At 37.9% G+C, this 22,440-nt stretch overlaps 1 protein-coding gene across 2 annotated transcripts in view; it reads left to right on the top strand.

The window, feature by feature from the left end:
- ANKFN1 (ankyrin repeat and fibronectin type III domain containing 1) overlaps nucleotides 1–22,440 on the top strand; it is a 343,361-nt gene that overhangs the window by 192,947 nt on the left and 127,974 nt on the right. For both annotated transcript variants that reach the window (XM_021067257.2, XM_084983129.1), the window contains exons 6-7: nucleotides 7,840–8,034; nucleotides 9,772–9,885. In XM_021067257.2, the coding sequence (XP_020922916.2) occupies nucleotides 7,840–8,034; nucleotides 9,772–9,885 (309 nt within the window). The remainder of the gene's footprint in view (nucleotides 1–7,839; nucleotides 8,035–9,771; nucleotides 9,886–22,440) is intronic.

Genomic DNA, 22,440 nt, shown 5'->3' on the forward strand with positions numbered 1-22,440 from the left:
AAAATGTAGGCACTCAATAAATATGTGTTTAATTGAACTGAATAAACCCCAAGGCTAATTCTTTTCTTTTGAAGGATATGAATATATTACTAATTTTGAAGGGCATTATTTTACTAAATATCAAGTGAATTATCTTGTTTCATCTCTTCATTTCCAAATAATTATTTAGATATCAGGGGTCATAGCCTAAGTTCTAGTCACTTGCTCTTCAACAGTTGATAATTGTCCTTTCATTTTTTTCTTTTTTTGTCTTTTTGTCCTTTTAGGGCCGCACCTGCGGCATATGAAAGTTCCCAGGCTAGGGGTCGAATCAGAGCTGTTGCTGCTGGCCTACAGCACAGCCACAGTAATGCAGGATCTGAGCCGCATCTGCGACCCACACCACAGCTCATAGCAATGCCAGATGCTTAACCCACTGAGCGAGGCCGGGGATGGAACCCGCAACCTCACGGTTCCAAGTCGGATTTGTTTCTGCTGCTCCATGACGGGAACTCCTAATTTTTAAATATATATATATATGCAACACAGAATACACTCTCCTGGCCAAAAATTAAAACATTATAAAGTTTCAAGATACCTTGATCAGCGCACCCAACACACATGTATGCACATGTACACCCTCGCTAAGTTCCTGTCCCTCGATTCCTCCAGCCACAACCATTACTATCACCTTAAGGCATAACTGAACTAGAGGATTTACTCCCAGGCTTACTCAGTGTGGCTGTTGGTAAGAGACCTGCGTTCCTTCCACATGGACCTCTCCATAGCACGGCTCCCTAACGGGGCAGTTGGCTTCTCTCAGAGAAAATGATTTAAGAAAGAGAGAGACTAACCAAGATGGAAGCAACTGTCTCTTTTATATCCTCATATCAGAGATGAAATATTACCATCTCTGCTGAATCTTGTTGACTTGATGACCAACGCAGACCAGCCCTGCCTGGTAGAATGTAGGAGACAGAGATCCCTAGGGCCCTCTTGGAGGCTGGCCTACCCTGCTACCGATCAAGGATTGTTGAGAATTAAATGTAATAGGTTTGAAACATTTCCCTGGCACACTGTAAATGGTCAAAAAAAAAAAAATGGTTAGCCAATATAACTCTTAGAAACAAAATAACACAACCCAAAGTTTTTTGATAAAGAATTTAAATATTTTACCCATCTGTTGCATAGTCTGTGTTGTGAAAACACAACCCAGTATAAGCGCTTTTTAAAGCTTGTAGGATTTTATGTTCTAAAACTACACTGTCTAACATAGACATATGACTGTTCAGGATTTGAAATGTGTCCAGTCCAAATTAAAATGTGTTTCAAATGTAAAATTTATACAGAATTTTCAAGGCTTAAGCACCAAAAAAAGAAGACATAAAATATCTAATTAATAATTTTATACTGATTACATGTTGAAATGATAATGTTTTGGACCTATTAACTTAACTAAAATATGTTATGGAAATTAATTTCACCTATTTCTTTTCGCTTTTTTAATGTCACTACTCGGAAATTTTAAATGATGTGACTCACACTATTTCTACTGGACAGCGCTAAAAAATTAGCACATGATATAGCTATCTTATTTCATATTTAAACTCCTTATGATATCACTGGGTAATCTGCTCTGGCTTTTCTAAATAATTTTTTCAAATGTTTCATATGTTTGTTTCAAAGAAAATGTTCATTTGCCCCCTGGAGTTTGGGAGACCTGGGCAGAAAGTCCTTCTCTATGTCTATGGCTCTAGCTTCTTAAAGAACAACAACTACAAACTGAACTATATAATATGGACTTTGCGAATCCACATTCTGCTGAAAGTAGCAGAGAGAAACATTCCAGAGCCAATGAGTTCTAGGAGAAGAAACTTCACAGTAATTAAAATGAGACATTTATCTCCAAATTGCTACCTTTTTGAAACCACACTTTCAAAGTCCTATTGTCCTGAAAATAAGACAGCAGGTTGGGGGAGTCCTGTTGCAGCTCAGTGGGTTAAAAACTTGACTAGTATACATGAAGATGCAGGTTTCATCCCTGGCCTTGCTGAGTGGATTGGGGTTCCGGCGTTGTCCCAAGCCGCAGTGTTGGTCACAGACGCAGCTCGGCTCGGATTTGGCCGTTGCTGTGGCTGTGGCATAGGCCACTGCAGCTCCGATTCGACCCCTAGCCTGGAAACTTCCATATGCCGAAGGTGCAGCCCAAAAAAAGCAAAAAGCAAAGAAAAAGACAACGGGTTGAGACCCAGATGACACCAAAGTGAATTTTGAGTTCTGAGCCTGTCTTAGTAAATTGCAACTTAACACTTGGAGTTTTTGAATTAAAAAACATTTAATTGTTGAAATACCTCTATATTATTTCTTTTGATGTTCCTAACTGAAAACAAGGAGGTTATGAGGTTATTAAAAGTTGTCATTTATGATAAGCAAAGATAAATTTTAAGTGCTATCCTTGCTTGCCCAGAGAATACCGACTTACAGTGCAAGGTTTATAGCTTAAGTGCCCTTATTTTCTCCTTTGAAATAACAGATAGGGTTTAAATTGATACCACTTAGTATACATTTCTGAACGATAGCTGGAGCAGAAAATTTTTATACAGGGCAAGAATTTTTTTTCTCTTTTTTTGGATGGAAGAACATAGAACCATTTTATAAAAAGTATTTATTTTTTGTGTACCTCTAAAAAATATAAACACAGACCAATGGGTATAATAATAATAGTAATACAAACCTCTATAATAAGAGCCTTCTATGTAAGATTATCACAATGCTGCCTTGGTGAACAGTGAGTTCCCCTCATGAAGGAGATCATACAAGGCCAAGGGTACTATCAGAAGAGGCACCTAAGGCTGGTTGTAAGGATCCTTCTCACGCTGAGGTTAAATGATTTTCTTAATGCCTCATTTTTCTCATCAATACAAACAAGGAAAAGCCAATAACAATAGAGAAGTTGTTGCCATATTACAAAATGGCATATCTTTAGTAATGGGCACATGTATTTTTTTAAGCAAGCCAAATTAATTATTCCCTAAACCCTCAATTAAAAATTAAAATTAGTTTACATGTTACCTTCATTATATTTTCAATCTTTAAGCAATTATCAACTAGGCCCAAATTCACCAACTGCAGGGTAAGGGCAAAATTAAGAAATATAAGTCTAGTAAATAGTTGGCAATCAGTAAGTTAGCTTCTGATAGTGAAGAAAATCCACCCAGTCTGATTATTATTTATCTCAGGATTTAAACAGTAACTGTAATTGTATTCTTTGAATACCAAATTCCTGCCCCTCCCCCACCCCACCCTGTAGTTAATTAGCCAGGCAGGTCTTAGAACAAATACCCACTCAGAAACACTGGGTGGTAGAAATGCTGTTGATAATTAAACACCACAATAGCATGGAGCCTATTTCAGGAGCCGCCAAGTGGTCTTGCCCCAGCCGGACTGCTCACCACACACTCACAGACCCTCTATTGTGCTGGCTATGGCTATACAGAGGGATAGCTGCTTGGCTGGAGGAGGGATCCACTGCAGTAAGAGAGAAAAGACCAAACCTTGCAAACAGATCTGGGAGTTCCGGACTCAAGGGGGAGATACCCAGAGGGTAGAAGTGAAAGGGGTATGGATATGAGAAAAAAGGAAGTGGATGGGCAGGCACTTTCTCTGTTATGAAAGAGACTTTAGCCTTCTAGTTTCTATGTCCGTCCAACCAACCAAAGTAAGTTCACCAACCTTGTGCCAAGTAGCAATTAGAAAACTGCAGTATATAAAGACTAGGTTCATTTCATTTGAGTTTAGAGGAAGTCCACTGAGTTTCTTAAGGTTTTTAAGGAAATCTTGGATCATCGTCTCACCTCCCTGGTATCTGTTTCTTCATCTTTAAAAAATAAGGAAGTTGAAAAAGTTTTCATTCTAGGGTGGAAATATAGGAATGAGGCTCCCTGAACAATTTCAAAGCTGTCAAAAAGCCTAGCCTATCACACCATTACTTAAGATAAAACTACCCAGTCTAATATGATTATCGTATTTACCTGCTTCTCCTTAAAATGCTAACCCAGTTTGTTAGGTTTTATTATCTAATACTAAACAAATGCTTCCATTGGCAGCTATAGAGGTCATTATTATTATGGAGAAAAATAATTAAGTCAGCTGATTTGGGGGTCAATAAAGAAAATCTTCCAAAAGAGAGTATTTTATTAAACTGCTAAAAAAAAAAAAAAAAAAAAAAAACCCATAGGATAAAACTTAAAAGTTTGCTTGGTGAAATGCCTTGAAACCACTGGCTCAGATAGCACCTCTCCAACTTGTGCATGGAATTACCATTAACAGAAGCAAAAGAGTATATATGTTCCCAAGGGCACCTGGGAACTTAGCCTGGAAAGAGAGAGAAAGAGGGAGATCTATAGTCTCTCTCTTTTTAAATCTTCATTTTTCAGAAAAATATTCCATTCTTCTCTGTAATAGAAGTGTTTAGGAGTTCCCATCGTGGCTCAGCAGAAATGAATCTATGAGGACACAGGTTTGATCCCTGGCCTCTTTCAGTGAGTCAAGGATCCAGCATTGCTGTGAACTGTGGTGTAGGTTACAGACTCAGCTTGGATCCCGTGTTGCTGTGGCTGTGGTGTAGGCCGGCCCCTGTAGCTCTGCTTCGAGCCCTAGCCTGGGAACTTCCATATGCTGCGGGTGCAGCCCGAAAAAAAAAAAAAAAAGAAAAATAGTGTTTAACTTCTAAATAATGTGCTTTCATCAAAATGCACATGGAAAATGTTATTCTCCAGAAGACACAAATATTTATTCGGTGGCTACAGGGATGCCCACTGCATCCCATCAATACCACCATACTATGTTCCATGTTAGGTATCTCAGTTTGAGAAGCACCAGTACCTAACTGATCTTGGAAACTTCTTTGGCTATAAATTCAGTGTATCTATGAAAAAGTAAATGCTTTATCTTAAAGATGTAGAATCCCTTTACCACTACAACTCAAATAGCATCAAGTCTATAGCCTAGAAGGAAAGGGAAAGTCTAGAAACAAAATGTGTTGTGCTAGGAAATTTTTCAAGGGGGAGCCAAGCATAGCTCAAGAGAAGCTGTCCATCTGAAATGCCACCTGGAATTCACACCAGTAATAACTGTTGTGGATATAAAAATTAATAGGGGGGATTTCATAGTATTAGAAAAATTTATTTTTATAAATCATGTGTCTATCACCCAAGTGTTGACGCATGCATACAATTCAAACATCAGGCTTACAATAAAAAGCTCACTGAATGACTTAGCAAGGACAATTCCCCCATTTTCTCCATAATTTGGAGTGGAAGAAGGAGGGGGAGAGTGGGTAGAGGGTGCAGTTACTGGGTCAATTAATCAACCTGAAAACTGTGACACAAACTCTGACGCCTAACTTATGTCTAAAAATACACAAATGTATACGAATTTGTTTTAAACTGTCAATGCCTATATTTAGGACCTTCCCAGCAAGGCTATAATGAGACTGTGTTTGAAGGCTTCAGTCATAGCAGACTCTACCATTAATCTGAAGTTAGTTAAATTAACAGCATTTAGTACTGACTTGTCAATCTCACTGCTCCAGGAAATTGCACCTTGAGGCTACTAATATTGCCAATTTTTCCACAGGAGTATGCGCCCATGTGTGTGTGTGTATTTTTTTTCTCCAGAACCTCCATGTTCATACACCATCATTGCTTCCCTACATCCACAGCACTTATATTATCATTTATTCTGGCCTCCTTTAGCCTTCCCAGGGGATTCTGCATAGTGTAGCTGCTCAGTGAAAGAGTTTTTTAGCTTTATATTTGTTTGTTTATTTTTCTGTCATGGCTCATGACTGAGGCTTTAAAAAAAAAAGTGTGACAGTATTTAGAGTACATGATTGACTGCTACAGCAACATTCATTAACCATGACAAATCTGCAGCAAAACACAGTCCTGAGTGTTCTAAATAGCAACTTTGAAAAGAAAGAAGAAAGAAAAAAAGACTCAACTAATTTTTCATTGACCTCATCTGTAAATAAATTCAAACTGATGGTGAGCAGGGGCAATAATAAAATAGCATTCATTTCCTATAATTAATGCAAACATGCCTATGAACACGAGAGTATGAATATACCACCACCTAATTTCCATTTCAAAATACACCTAACAAATTTTCACCTGCATTATCTTCATAATATTTTCCCCCTTAATTACAAGAATGAAATGGTTGGATTTCTTTCCCACCCACCAGGGGGAAATATTGTTTTGGTCACAGAGGGTGTCAAACACGTTGGCCACAGATCTGCAGAACTTGATTCTGATCTGTCTCATTACGGATAGGATCACACGTCCATGCTAAGGCTGCCTTCTCTTCTTTATCACTAATCAGGAAGGGCTCAGATGAAGTGACCAAGAGACTGCCTAGGCAGGCCATCATCACATGTGTGAGCGACACGAGTAGACAGGAAGAAGACTCACAATCTAACCTAAGAATTTGAAATGTTCTATCCCTAACATGACTGTTAACTCACACAAGAGCAGATTGGGTCAAGAGTATGATGAGAATCAAATCAAGATTATCACACATTGAATAAAATAGAAATATCAAGCTTGACAACCTCCCTCGGCAAGAGGAGCTAGTATAACTTGCTCTCTTGGGCATAGGCATCTCCAGAAACCATTCCTGCAATCAGACCACTATCAAAGACCAAACTGATCAAAGGTCAGTGTCGGGTGACACCGAAGTCATCCAGCCCTTAGGACTCACTAGCTCTACTGTGGCAGCAAGAGTGGAACACTTTGTTAGAAATAAATAAATTGATTAAGGCATTCCCATTGTGGCTCAGTGGTTAATAAACCTAACTAGTATCCATGAGGATACTAGGTTTGATTCCTGTCTTCATTCAGTGGGTTAAGGATCTGGCATTGCTGTGAGCAGTGGTGTAGGTTGCAGACACGGGCTTGGATCCCATGTTGCTGTCACTGTGGTGTAGGCCAGCAGCTCAGCTCCAATTCGACCCCTAGCCTGGGAACCTCCATATGCCACAAGTGTGGCCCTAAAAAGACAAAAAAAAATTGATTAATAATAACAAAATTAGGAGTTCCCGTCGTGGCGAAGGGGTTAACGAATCCGACAAGGAACCATGAGGTTGCAGGTTTGATCCCTGGCCTTGCTCAGTGGGTTAATGATCGGGCGTTGCCCTGAGCTGTGGTGTAGGTTGCAGACGCTGCTTGGATCCCGCGTTGCTGTGGCTCTGGCGTAGGCTGGTGGCTACAGCTCCAATTTGACCCCTTAGCCTGGGAACCTCCATATGCCGCAGGAGCAGCTCTAGGAAAGGCAAAAAAGACAAAATAATAATAATAACAAAATTAATGCAAAAACAATATACACATGCAAAAATGTCTATGAGCTGAGGCAAATATAAGAATAGACGATATTAAGCAGGTTCTTAAAAAGAAGCAAACACACATCTTCAGCAGAAGACAGCTTGCCTTGTGGATCACTTTTCTTAAGGCCTTTATAGCCCTACAAAGCTTTGCCTCTAAGTGTTTGTCCCTCTGAAGATCGCGGCAACAAGTATGTGCAACGTGGAACAGAAGTGGTCCTCACATCTCAGAATTCTTTAACTGTACTAGGCAGCTATTTGGGCCAGAGGGCAATGGGAATATCTTAGATTGATAAATTTATCATTGAATCCAGGTGTGTCGCTAATTATAAAGATAGTTAATAATCGATAGAGATTCCACTTTCCCAAGGCATTAAAAAAAAAAAAAAAAAAAACCATAGCAGACTCTCAGATATTCTGCCAACGAAGCAGCATTCCCCCAGAAGGAAAAGGAAGTCACCCCATTTCTTTCCCTTCAGTTGTCAGCCTGGAAAGCCGAGCAATGCACCTCAACACGTTGGTGCAGGAAGCCCAGGAGAGGATGAGTGAACTGTCTGCCCAGGTGGAGAATGAAGGATTCAGTCTGGACAACACAGAGAAAGAGAAACAGCTAAAAGCTTGGGAGTGGAGGTTCCGACTCTACAGACGCATGAAAACGGGCTTTGAACATGCCAGTGAGTATAAGCAGAGGACTTGTACATTTAACTAGACCTCAAACCTTGGTTTGAGACAGCCAGGCCTTCTTTTCTGATTTTTTGCAGCTCTACAGGGTCATGGATGGCCGTTGTCAGCCTATTTGGAGCAGAGCTCTGAGAGGCTATAAAAGGACCTTTTGTCTTGCTTGATTTTCTGGCTCCTGATAGGTTGTCTGACCACGGCCACGAGGCTTTAGTGGTGCTGGCCTCCTTCCACCACGTCACACTCATCCAGCACTTTCCACCCACTATGCCCCTAATGCCTAATGACCTGGATGGTCTGATGCCCTAAGTGGCTAGATTTTGGGATGTGGAGATGGAAAAATATTTTGCCTGTTTGCCCAATTTCTGCTTCAAGTTAAGTTTAAGCTGTTTTCAACTCTCTACTATGTACAGCTTATATAAACTGACTGTCAGTTATTAGCGGCAACAGAGAAAGATAATCAACCCATGAATTATACTTTTGTCTGCACTTTGATTCTCTTTCCCAGTTCTTCAGGTAAAGACCAGTTCAGTTTAAGAAAAGCCTTGTTTCTGGATAACACTCATTAGCACTGGAAGGTACTGCTTGGTGCTACCCTGATACAAAAATTTATACTAAATCCAAACACTGATGAAATATTATACTCTTATTCCGAAAAGTTGATCTTATTTGGACAACAAACAACAACAACAACAAAAGTCAGACTGAAAATTTAAATATAAAGGAAAGATCAGGTCATTAGTTTGGGAATTATCTGCCTCTGCTTTGTGATATAAAACACCAAAGCCATTGAAATTTTGTTTTCTAAAGTAGTATTTTATACTAAATACCAAATCTAGGCCTAATCCTTTCTCTTGATGCAAACAGCTTAAGCAACATTAATGAAAATTGCTTTTAATATTAATAATCTCTATAGCAATGCTGATACATGTTGTTTACTAAAAGACATTCAGCAATTGTTTTAATAAATGAATTTACTATTATACCTCATTTAGGAAGAGTAATACTAGAATCAGTCATATTATAGACTTGATGCCATTTAAAATTTTTTTTCTAAGTTACAATACATCTTCTGGATGTTAGAAAATACCTAGAGTGATCAGAAGTCCTTTAAATCCTGGGGTTAGTGGACACTACATTTGCCCATGAATTCTTTCTTAGAATAACTGTACTTGATATAATTGGAGGCAGCATGAAGGCAAGGCAGGGTAGCATTTCATACTGGCAAGAGTGCAGAATTAGGCATCTGAGGCCAGGGGCTTTCATCCCAGCTGTGTCTTCCCTGTGCCTTGTGGCCTCTTGAGGCTGCAGTTTCCTCATTTTAAAAGTCGGGATTTTGTTCCTCGTTCTTTCTACCCAATAAGGTTGCAAAAAGGTTTTATGAAATGTAATAGTCTCTATACCTACATGTTGGTCCCTGCTAACACTTTCTGGCCTCCTCTCTGCTTTTCCTGCCCAATCTCCTATTTTGTTTCCAAGTTACTTGGAGAAGGCTTAACTGGTATTCTTTACCCCTTCAGAAGATGTTCTAACCCTCAAATAAGCCACGATGGCAGCAAATAAAGGGCATTGAGACTTCTAATGAAAATGTTCAAAAGCAAAAGCAAAAGCTATTAGGGTCTACAAACAAATGTTTCCATAGCGCGTGTTTCAGGGTATCCTTTGAAGAGGCAGGAACATGTTTTAAAAGGATTTGCTACGTTAAGATCCTTGTGTTTTTCCTTCTGTCCCAGGAGCCCCCGAGGTCCCAACCAATGCTTGTCTCATGGTAACCAGCAGCACATCCCTCACTGTCAGCTTTCAAGAGCCTCTTAGTGTCAACGCAGCTGTAGTAACCAGATATAAAGGTACTGGATTCCAGATTTTTTTTTCACTACCCCTTCTTAAAAAATAATCCGTTGTTTGGGGATCAAATATGTATTTTGTATGTTTGTTTCTCCTGCTGATAGGATTTTTTCATCCATTTCCTTTTGGAGTTGAAATATTTCCATAGCCATTCACACACAGAGCAATAGGTGACTGAGAATAAGTCACTGACTCAATATTAATATTCTATTCTTGTTTGCAGAGGGTCTGTGCATAGCATACAGTTGGGAACAAGACTGAGTAAGACTCTCTAAAGAATCAGACTTGATCCAAAGAGCTTAGAGGCTAAGGTATGGAACATACTAAATAGGGAGCATATATACGAGCTAAAACAGCGTGTAACTAGGGTTGGGAATTAAAATAACATTGGAGGTCAGAAAAGAAAGAAATGATTAAAATGATAGAATTGGAAATGAGATATTGGAAGGAACATGAATTCCAAGTGGAGAGAACAGTAAGCACAGGTATCTTAAAACAAAGAATATGCCAGCACACGTAGAGGAGAGTGAGGGAGTTTGCAGTGGCTCCAGGGCAGGGTTCATGAGGAGGAACAGTGAAGTGTACAATTAGAGAGTGAAACTAGGGTCAGGAGGCAGGGATAGAATGAGGCTTGAAATCAAGATTGAGGAGGTTAGACTTTATCTGATGACCTCTATACACCACTGAATAAGACAGGGACAAGATCAGAGCTAGACTTTTGAAAGATTTAAATGACACCACTGTCTACGATGTATTGTAAGAGATGTGGATTCAGAAAAAGAAAATGAATTGGGAAGGTATTTAGGAGAGAGAAGTCATGTGACAGCCTGATCTGACTGCTGCAGGAGCTCTGGGAAAGGAGAGAGAGCCCACAGGAGAAAGATTTGATGGAGTTGTTAGGATGATAATAACCAGTGCTTACACAGCGCCTACTATGCACCAGGCACTGCTTAAAGACTTTTATACACTAACCCTATTCTTCACAACAAGCCTATAAGGTAGGTACTGACCTGGTGTCCACTTGGCAGATGAGAAAACTGAAGCAATGAAGTTAAGGACTTGCCTAAAGATCCACAGCAGAGCCAGAAGTATAACATTATGTTGACTCCTTTTTAAAAATTATTTTTATTTTTTCCATTATGGTTGGTTTACAGTGTCTGTCAATTTCTAATGTACAGCAAAGTGATCAAGTCACCCATATATGTATATATATATGTATATATATATATACATTTTTTTTTTGTCACGTTATCCTCCATCGCATTCCATCATAGGCAACTAGATAGAGTTCTTGTGCTATACAGCAGGATCTCATCACTTATCCACCTCCAAATGTAATAGTTTGCATCTATTAGCCCCAGACTCCCAGTCCATCCCACTCCCTTCCCTTCCCCCTGGGCAACCACACATCTGTTCTCCACGTCTATGAGTTTCATTTCTGTGGAAAGCTTCATTTGTGCCATATATTAGATTCCAGATATTTTGATTCCTGAATATGGTAGGCAAAAATGAAAGAAATATATTTTCCTGATTCTTGAGGACATATATGGAAATACCCTGAATAATCCTAACCAGATAAAACTCTTCATACATATTCCAAGAATCCAGCCCACAAGGCAGAATTTCTGGGTTTAAGTCACTACTACTCCCTTGGGCCACAAAAACATCCAAGTAGTGTACATGCTTCCTTTCTCCTTCTGAGGGCTTGTTCCCAGGAGAACTTCCTATGTCTGCAAAAACTACCCCACTCATACCCTGTACTTGGAATTTTCCAGATAATGCCAGTCTGTTTGAAATACCTTAGGTAAAACAACCCTGAATTGGTTATCACTTTGGGCTTTTTGTAAGGCAGCCTGAGGCTACTAGGAACAGCAGATACAGGCAGCCACCAAAAATTGCCTCCCATAGCCCTCCTTTGCTACAATTATTACACTTTCTCTTGGTTGCCAAGACTTGCTGAAATTCAGAGCAAGTGTTTGCAAGCAATGTTAGACAAGGGCATTTTCCTCTCTTTTTACCTTTCCCTAACTCAGGGCTTTGATGAATGGTTTCATCAATGCTGCCCAATTTGACATTTTCTTCTTCCATTTATTTGATTAGTGAGCTATCAGGAGCTAATGTATCCAGACTGCCAGCTATTTACTGCTTGACCATAATGCGGGAAAATTCTATCAACGTTCTCATATTAACACATATCATCTCAGGAGACTTGCATGGGGGTGGGTTGAAATGAAAGGTCACAAGTGGATTCTGTTGGTGACTCCAGGGGCTTGATTAAGTATTACAAATAGAATTGTCTGTTGTATCATGGGGTAGGTTTCCTTGTGTTAATTCATACGGTCATAGATTGAGTCCTTAACCTGACTGCTCTCAAGGGTTATTTAAAACAGCTGCCAGCCTACTGTATTCAAAGACAGCAGGACAGTTTTTAATTCAGTGTTGAAGTAATTATTTAATTATGGAAATATTAGCAAAATTACCCTGAGACAAGGCTAATTATTTTGTTTGCTTTAAAAAAGAAGAGACAATTAAGAAATCCACAGAATGAAACGGCAATTATCTAATTGGTTAGAGGGAAAGCTTAACCCTGCAGTATTTAGGGTCTGGCAGAAATATCTCATGCTGCTGTCCAGAATTTCTGGGTTCAGCAAAACCTCAAGCCTGTTTTGACAACTAGATGTTTTCCCCCCTCATGCTTAAACTGATTTTTGAAAGAAAATCTGAATTCTTCTGTTTCTTCCTATGTACACTCTTCTACCTGTTTAAAAAAATTTATTGATATCCAGAAATCTTTTTAAGAGCATCTTTTTATATGCCTTCTTCAGGGCATGGGGGCCATGCACCAGACCAATTGCCATCATGACTTGGAGATTAAAAGCATCAATTTCAGCTTAATACCCAGAAAACAGTTTCGAGTAAGACTTCCCTGAACTTTTTTCCTGCACCTTTCCTGAAAACAGAAAAATGGACCTAAGAGAGTCAGAGTCTGTTTGTAACTGTTTTTGGATTCAGTGAGCACTTGTATCTTTTGGTACCATATCACTAGCTTTAATGGCTTACAAAGTAAAACTGGAGTTATTTAAGATGCTTTGTTGCTTTGGACAATCGCCAGAATTTCCTTCCACATTTTCTCTTCACTGCTTTGGGTGACCTACCTGGAGCTCTTCTAAGCAGAATATATGTCATTTCTCTGTAGTCCCAAAGCAGAAAATGTTTTCAAAAGTAATTTTGCTGGTGTTCGCCAGCTTGGGAATGGATAGGAAGGTATCCTCTAACAGGTGCAATGCAGCATCTCTTTTCCATCCACAGAAGGAATTATTTTCTAGCATTTTTTTAAAAGCAGGCCTTGAGTGGTCACGCTTTGGAGTTTGCCAATGACAAATGCTGCAGTAGTTGCTCCAGTGCATGTAGGCAATACCCTGGCTTGGATAATGCCCTTCCCCGCCTCACTTCTCATCTTGTTCTATGACAGATTAGAAACTGCCACTTTTGTGGCACATCTTCCTAATCCAGTCAGCTGCTGATGGATATTTGAGTTGTTTCCATGTCTTGGCTATTGTGAATAGGGCTGCAATGAATATGCAGGTGCATGTGTCTTTTTTAAGGAAAGTTTTGTCCAGACAGATGCCCAAGAGTGGAATTCCTGGGTCATAAGGTAGTTCTATGTATAGTTTTCTAAGGTACCTCCATACTGTTCTCCATAGTAGTTGCACCAGCTTACATTCCCACCAACAGTGCAGGAGGAAAGTTTCCCTTTTCTCCACACTCCTTATAGCATTTGTTATTTGTGGACTTATTAATGATAGCCATTCTGACCAGTGTGAGGTGGTATCTCATAGTAGTTTTGATTTGCATTTCTTTAATAATCAGGGATGTTGAGCATTTTTTCATGTGCTTGTTGGCCATCTGTATATCTTCCTTGGAGAAATGTCTATTCAGGTGTTTTGTCCATTTTTCAATTGAGTTGTTGGCTTTTTTGCTGTTGAGTTGTATAAGTTGTATATTTTAGAGATTAAGCCCTTGTCAGTTGCATCATTTGAGACCATTTTCTCCCATTCTGTAAGTTGTCTTTTTGTTTTCTTTTTGGTTTCCTTTGCTGTGCAAAAGCTTGTCAGTTTGATTAGGTCCTATTGGTCTATTTTTGCCTATATTTCTGTTGCTTTGGGAGACTGACCTGAGAAAACGTTTGTAAGGTTGATGTCAGAAAATATTTTGCCTATGTTCTCTTCCAGGAATTTGATGGTGTCTTGTCTTATGTTTAAATCTTTAAGCCAGAGTTCCCATCGTGGTGCAGTGGTTAACGAATTTGACTGGGAACAATGAGGTTGCGGTTCGGTCCCTGGCCTTGCTCGGTGGGTTAAAGGATCTGGCGTTGCCGTGAGCTGTGGTGTAGGTTGCAGACGCGGCTTGGATCCCGCGTTGCTGTGGCTCTGGCGTAGGCCGGCGGCTACAGTTCTAATTCGACCCCTAGCCTGGGAACCTCCATATGCCATGGGAGCGGCCCAAGAAATAGCAAAAAAGACCAAAAAAAAAATCTTTAAGCCATTCTGAGTTTATTTTCATGCATGGTGTGAGGGTGTGTTCCGGTTTCATTGATTTGCATGCAGCTGTCCAGGTTTCCCAGCAATACTTGCTGAAAAGACTGTCTTTTTCCCATTTTATGTTCTTGCCTCCTTTGTTAAAGATTAATTGACCATAGGTATCTGGGTTTATTTCTGGAATACTACTCAGCCATAAAAAAGAACAAAATAATGCCATTTGCAGCAACATGGATGGAACTAGAGACTCTCATACTAAGTGAAATAAGTCAGAAAGAAAAAGACAAATATTATATGATATGACTTATATCTGGAATCTAATATACGGCACAAATGAACCTTTCCACAGAAAAGAAAATCATGGACTTGGAGAATAGACTTGTGGTTGCCAAAGGGGAGGGGGAGGGAGTGGGATGGATTGGGAGGTTGGGGTTAATATATGCAGACTATTGCCTTCGGGATGGATTAGCAATAAAATCTGGCTATGTAGCACTGGGAATTATGTCTAGTCACTTATGATGGAGCATGATAATGTGCGAAAAAAGGATGTATACATTTATGTGTAACTGGGTCACCATGCTGTACAGTAGGAAAAAAATTATGTATTGAGGAAATAAAATAAAAAGAAACTGCCACCCTGATTCCTTCCTACGAAGGCTTTAATAGCAAATTCTTTAACTGCTCTTCATTTAATGGCATTTTAAAAAATAAATAAAAAAGCATTTCTCCTCATAGAATTGCCAGGACCTTTCAGGAGCTGGTAGCTTCTGCCACCAGCCACCTCTGGTTTCTTTCTCAGGAGAGGAAGCCAGAAAATTTGAGGGAGATGTCTGGAGGCGCTGCAGCTTCTAGGAGGGAGAGTCCACCATTTGTACATTAAAACCCTCAGGACTGATAATTTATAATGATAGTGTGAACTTGCTCATGACTTGATCACTTGGGCCATCTTTTCATAATACTCAAGAAAAATCTGACTTCATGGGGCTTGGATGCACACTGCTTGGTAATTTATGCTGTTTTTACTCCTATTATTTTTTCCTCCTATGTGTTATAGTTGTAAATCTATTTGTCTAAAAAGAAAATTCATTGCATTAGAGAATATAATTATTTTCCATGTTTAATAAATTGGAGAATTAATCTGATCTTAAGGATGAGGTGGTTACCCTCATTACTCAGTGGAAGTAATACAATTTCACAAAGTGATATTTTTAACTTTACTTGCCCTGTTTGGGCAAGAGTGAAGCCAAAAGTATACAGATGGAAACAAGGAGGAGAGGCAGAAGATGTAATGTCCAGAGGACAAGAAACTCAATGGATTAACATTCTTTGCATGCAAGTGAAAACATGGAAGTGAGCTGAGTAATTACATGTATGATGAGGATAAATTGCAATTCCAGTGAAGAGTGAAAGAATGCCTACACTACTAAAGAGTCATTTCTTCTAAGCTGCTACAGCCTTTGTCCTTCTCCATTCCTCCACTAGTTATTGATCTGTCAAGATCCAGTTTACTCTCCAATCACGCTGTAAACTTCTGTCCAATAGGATACATTGTGAAGCATATCCTTTTTGCATTTTCTTCACTGAGAAAAAAAAATAACTCTCAAACAACACAGTACAGGCTTATATAAAAGAAAAAATTGAGATTCAACCTTCCCCTGAGGTCACATCCCTATTACCAAGTTAATCTGTTATGAGTTTTATGAATATCCTTACAAATTTCTTCTGGATTCACGTACATATATATATATACACACATACACACAGATGTATATGTTTTGTGTGCTCTAAGATAAATATAATACTACTCGTCTAATCCTACAGCTGGATTTTTTTCAATTAAATAATTTTTTTCAATTCAATGATATATATCTTTCTATATCAGAATATTTGGATATTCATTTGTTTAAATAGCTGTATAATATTCCTATACCATAAACAGAGGTGCCATAATGTATTTTATCATTCTCCTACTGATGGACATAGGTGGTTTCAAATTTTTTCCTGTTATATAATGTTGCAATCCTTGTATGCATTTCTTTTACCTTTGAGAATGTTTTTTTCTGGGATTGTTAACTAGAAGTGAAAAGATTTATGTATGCAGGAGTTCCCATTGTGGCTCAGCAGGTTAAGAACCCAACTAGTATCCATGAGGATGCAGGTATGATCCCTGGCCTCAGAGGGTTAAGGATCTGACTTTGCTGCAAGCTGCAGAATAGATCACAGGTGTGGCTCAGATCTGGCATTGCTGTGGCTGTGGCATAGGCCAGCAGCTGAAGCTCCAATTCAACCCCTAGCCTGGGAACTTCCATATGCCACAAGTGTGGCCCTAAAAAGAAAAAAAATTTAAGTTACGTATTCATATACTGTCTCACTGACATGCCTTATGTGTATGCTAATGCCATATAATAACTTCACAGTATATTCTAACATCTGCTATGGCAAGTCCTCCCTGATAATATATTCTCTTCAAAATGAATTTTAGAATTAGCTTGTGGTACCATCATATTCCTAAATTAATTTGGAGAGGCTTCCCATCCATGACATATCTTCCTAATAAAGCTGAATTTTACATATTCAGGAAAGGTTCATAATTTTTTTTTTTTTTTTTTTTTGTCCTTTTGCCTTTTCTAGGGCCGCCCCTGCGGCACATGGAGGTTCCCAGGCTAGGAGTCTAATCGGAGCTGTAGCTGCTGGTCTTCACCAGAGCCACAGGAACACGGGGTCTGAGCCGCGTCTGCAACCTACACCACAGCTCATGGCAATGCAGGATCCTTTAACCCACTGAGCAAGGCTAGGGATCAAACCCCGCAACCTCATGGTTCCTAGTCGGATTTGTTAACCCCTGCGCCACAAAGGGAACTCCAAGAAGGTTCATAATTTTATTTGTATGAGTCTTCTTCCTGTGAAGTTTCATATTGGATGTATTTTATAGTTTTTGTGGCTACTATAAATAGACTCTCTTTTCAAGATACTCTCAAATCGACTATTGTGGGAGAGTAGAAGAGCTATTGTTAACTTTTATTTTTAATCTTTAATTGGCTGCTGTAATGAATATTCTTAGTAATATCCTTTTTTTCAGTAGCTTATCTTTCATCTCATGAACTTTTTTTGTCACATCATCTTTAAGAAAGGATCATTTTGTCTAATACTTTTCATTCTTTTTCAGATCTCTCTTCATTAACTAGAATCAATGCGAATTCTAGTTCCCACTATACTGTGTATAGTAACTGAGATACATATTCTTCTCTCTTATCTGTTTTGTCAGCATGCATCTAATATTTTACCAATGAGTATGATGCCTACTGTAGTTTTCTTTTGCCAAATTATTTGTTTCATTTGGATTATGATTATTGACATAGTGTTGAATGATTTTTAATCTCCTCTGTGATTAGAGTGCTGTTAGTACCTTCAAAGCCAAGAATTTGTGCTCTTTCTTTTAGAATTGTTGAACTTTTGTCTATTTTATTGGTTTGTTTGAAGAATTAACTTTTCTGATTCATCAAATCTATTTCTCGCTTATTTTCTACTTTATTAATTTCTGGCTTTAGCCTTGCCAATCCCTACTACTCTCTGTGGATTTACTTCATTGTTTCTTTCCTAGTTTTGTTTTGGTTTTTTTTTTTTTTGAAAGCTTAATTTGCTTATTTTTCCAATTTTCTAATTCATAGATTTAAAGCTATAATTTTTCCCCTGACTACTGTTTTGTCCATATCCAAAAAGTTGAAAATGTTTTGCTACAATGATCATTTATATATAAATAATTCATAATTTATTTCATTTCCACTTTAAAGTTTTTAGGTCAATCATCTTAAACTTCTAATTGGCCATATTTTTGGCTATATTTTATTGTTAATTTTTAATTTTATTGTATTACTATAAGAAAAAAAATTTAAATGTGGACTATATCCTATTTAGATTTTTTTAATTCTTACTTGTAGTTAACCAACCAGTGAATCAGTGGATATGTACCATACTTGGCATTTGAAAAGAATGTGTAAACTCAGTTGGGTAAAAAGCATGAATGTATGTGTGTTATTTCAATCCCATTTTTTTCAAAAGTACTTGTTCCTTTGATTTTGCATCTCTCAGAAGCTGCTCTATTTGTCTTGCTTAATGCTGTTCTGTCTTTTAGTTTCTGTTTGTAATTAACATTGTTTTCTATGCTTCCATTTGCCTGCTATCTTTGCTTTTTATTTTCACCCTTTTCATGATATTTGAAATACATTTGTCCCTTGTAAAAAAGTGTAGAGATAAATTTATTTACTCATTCTGAGAGCCTCTTTGTATACATTTTTAATTTTTTTGTCCAAAGTGATATAAAAAATGATTTAAAAATTTTGTACTAAAAGTCTTATTTATAATGAAAAAAATATCCTTATTTGCTCCATTGTTGCCATCCTTCTTCTCCTCAGAGCCAGCCACTTTTAACTCCCTCACTTCTCCTAGTTACCTGCCGCAACTTTAGTTAATATGCTTCTACGGCTGTTTTTTGAGTTATCCATTGCAATCTTATATATGCAATTAGAAATATAACATAAAAGAATTTAATTCTGTCATAACACCACACTCATCTATCTATACATTCTTATTTTCTCAACATAACTGTACTTCCAATTTTATCTAAGTCAACAATGTTTATACTGTTATGAGTGTGTAGGTTTTTGACATTGCAAAGTCAATACTTTGACTATATTACTTTGATTATATTTCTTTTCCTAGGTATTTTACTCAAATCTCTACTTATCTTTTTCTTGTTCCTACCCTATTTGTCATTATTACATTCAAAATTCATTTCAAATGATCCTTTCAGCGTGGTACCTGTTTTCCCAAGAGTAATACTTAGGCTTTCTCTCTCAGAATACCTTCTGCTCATGTTCCACTGAATAATAATAACTTGTTATGTTTCCATTAGGGAAAGGCTCATTAAAACTATGATGAAATATCACTACATGCTTACCACAGTAGCAAAAAAGTTAAAATAGTGATAGTACTCCATGGCCGGGATGCAGAGATACCAGATCACTCACACGTCACTGGTGAGAATGTAAACTAATGCAAGCACTCTAAAAACCAGTTTGGCAATTTCTTAAAAAACTAAACATGCAACTACCATATATCCTACCAAGTGCATTACTGGGCATTTATCCTAGACAAATGAAAATTTTGTGTTCATATAAAAACCTGTACACAAATGTATTTTATTTTATTTTTTTTTATTTTATTTTGTTTTCCCACTGTACAGCAAGGGGGTCAGGTTATCCTTACATGTATACATTACAATTACAGTTTTTCCCCCACCCTTTCTTCTGTTGCAACATGAGTATCTAGACATAGTTCTCAATGCTATTCAGCGGGATCTCCTTGTAAATCTATTCTAGGTTGTGTCTGATAAGCCCAAGCTCCCGATCCCTCCCACTCCCTCCCGCTCCCATCAGGCAACCACAAGTCTCTTCTCCAAGTCCATGATTTTCTCTTCTGAGGAGATGTTCATTTGTGCTGGATATTAGCTTCCAGTTATAAGTGATATCATATGGTATTTGTCTTTGTCTTTCTGGCTCATTTCACTCAGTATGAGATTCTCTAGTTCCATCCATGTTGCTGCAAATGGCATGATGTCATCCTTTTTTATGGCTGAGTAGTATTCCATTGTGTATATATACCACTTCTTCTGAATCCAATCATCTGTCGATGGACATTTGGATTGTTTCCATGTCCTGGCTATTGTGAATAGTGCTGCAATGAACATGCGGGTACATGTGTCTCTTTTAAGTAGAGCTTTGTCTGGATAGATGCCCAAGAGTGGGATTGCAGGGCCATATGGAAGTTCTATGTATAGATTTCTAAGGTATCTCCAAACTGTTCTCCATAGTGGCTGTACCAGTTTACATTCCCACCAGCAGTGCAGGAGGGTTCCCTTTTCTCCACAGCCCCTCCAGCACTTGTTATTTGTGGATTTATTAATGATGGCCATTCTGACTGGTGTGAGGTGGTATCTCATGGTAGTTTTGATTTGCATTTCTCTTATAATCAGCGATGTTGAGCATTTTTTCATGTGTTTGCTGGCCATCTGTGTATCTTCTTTGGAGAAATGTCTATTCAGGTCTTTTGCCCATTTTTCCATTGATTGATTGGTTTTTTTGCTGTTGAGTTGTATAAGTTGCTTATATATTCTAGAGATTAAGCCCTTGTCAGTTGCATCATTTGAAACTATTTTCTCCCATTCTGTAAGTTGTCTTTTTGTTTTCTTTTTGGTTTCCTTTGCTGTGCAAAAGCTTTTCAGTTTGATGAGGTCCCATGGGTTTATTTTTGCTCTAATTTCTATTGCTTTGGGACAAATGTATTTTATAGCAGCTTTATTTGTAATAGCCCCAAACTGGAAGCAATTCAGATGTCCTTCAACAACAGGTGAGTGGTTAAACAAAGTGTGGTGCATTCGTGCCATGAAATACAACTCAGCAACAAAAAGGAACAAATTATTCATGCATGCAACTACCTGGATGAATCTCCAAGGAATTATGCTGAGTGAAATGGCCAGTCCACAAAAGCTACATAATACATTATTCCATTTACATAATAACTCTTGAACTAACAAAATTATAAAAGTAAAGAACAGATTAGTGGCTGCTATGGATTAAGAAGGAAATGAGGAGAGAAATGGGTATGTATAGCTTACTTTTTTGTTTTCTATCTTATGGACATATTTTTAAATATCATGTTTATCTTTTAAGAGATTTGGGGAGAAAAAGGATAGGGAGGCATATGTCAGGATGATATCTCGATACAATCTCCAAGTCACTTCTCTTTCTTACTCAGAATGTATGCTCAATAAACATGACCTAATACTAATATTAGCATAAGCAAACTTATTTACAAAAGCATACATGCTAGTTCAAAAAATTATTTAAGCTATGTAAGGACAGATGTGAAACTGGTTTTTATATAAGCTAGTGGAAGATTATTCCTGACACTGATGTCTTCTTTCTATTATATTTGGAAAATCATAGAGCCATAAAGTAATAATGAGTTTTTGGAATATGTTTTTCTCCAAGGTATGAGGAGTTCCTTGAAGGAAGAAATATTGTAGTTTTCATTTTCCCCTTCACCTCCTATGTTACCAGAGCACTGGTCTTCTTTGTGTTCTTAAACCATTTCCCCTCCTATGGATTCTTTGACCTGATGATCCCTCTGCCAAATATAATAATAGTAGAAGACTTTAATACCCCACTCACATCAATGAACAGATCTTCCAGAAATAAAATCAATAAGGAAACAGAGATCCTAAATTATACAATAAAACAGTTAGACATAATTGATATTTTCAGGATATTACATCCAAAAAACCAGAATATATATCCTTTTCAAGTGTACATGGAATATTCTCCAGGATTGACCACATACTAAGACACAAAACATGCCTCAACAAATTAAAGAGGAAAGGAATTATTTTAAGCATTTTTTCTGACTACAATATCATGGAACTATAAATCAACTAAAAAAAAGTAATAAGAAAAAAATGATTATATGGAAATTAAACAACATGCTACTAAAAAACCAATAGGTCAGTGATTAAATCAGAGGAAATTAACAAATACCTTGAGATGCTTCACAGCAATATTCAAAAAGTCTGGATGGGGTTCATATTTACTTGTCTCTAGAGGGTCATATTGGTATTCCTTCTCTCTATGATCAGGAATTACCTGTATCTGCACAGAACACCTCAGAACCAGAAAGCCCAATCTGCCGTATTGGCTGGTGCTTCTTATATGCTTTTGTTCCCGTAGGCAGAGTATGGCTACCTGAAAAGTCCTAGAGGGAGAATTCTCCTGGTATCACCAAAACAAAGTGCAAACCATCAGTTCCACTTGTTATCAATCAGCAAGTTGATAAGTTGAAACATCTTCAGACCTACATATGCGTAAAAAGATATTTAGTATATTCAAAGTTTATTAGCTTTTAGTTAAATTTAGATCTTTTGTAGTAAATGGAGGAGGGTTTTGTTTATTTGAAAATTTGTGATTA

The sequence above is a fragment of the Sus scrofa genome, chromosome 12, assembly GCF_054392235.1.
Source record: "Sus scrofa isolate SSC_HxYL_T2T_F1_AM1 chromosome 12, Sscrofa_HxYL_maternal_Yorkshire_Landrace_v2.0, whole genome shotgun sequence".
NCBI lineage: Eukaryota > Metazoa > Chordata > Mammalia > Artiodactyla > Suidae > Sus > Sus scrofa.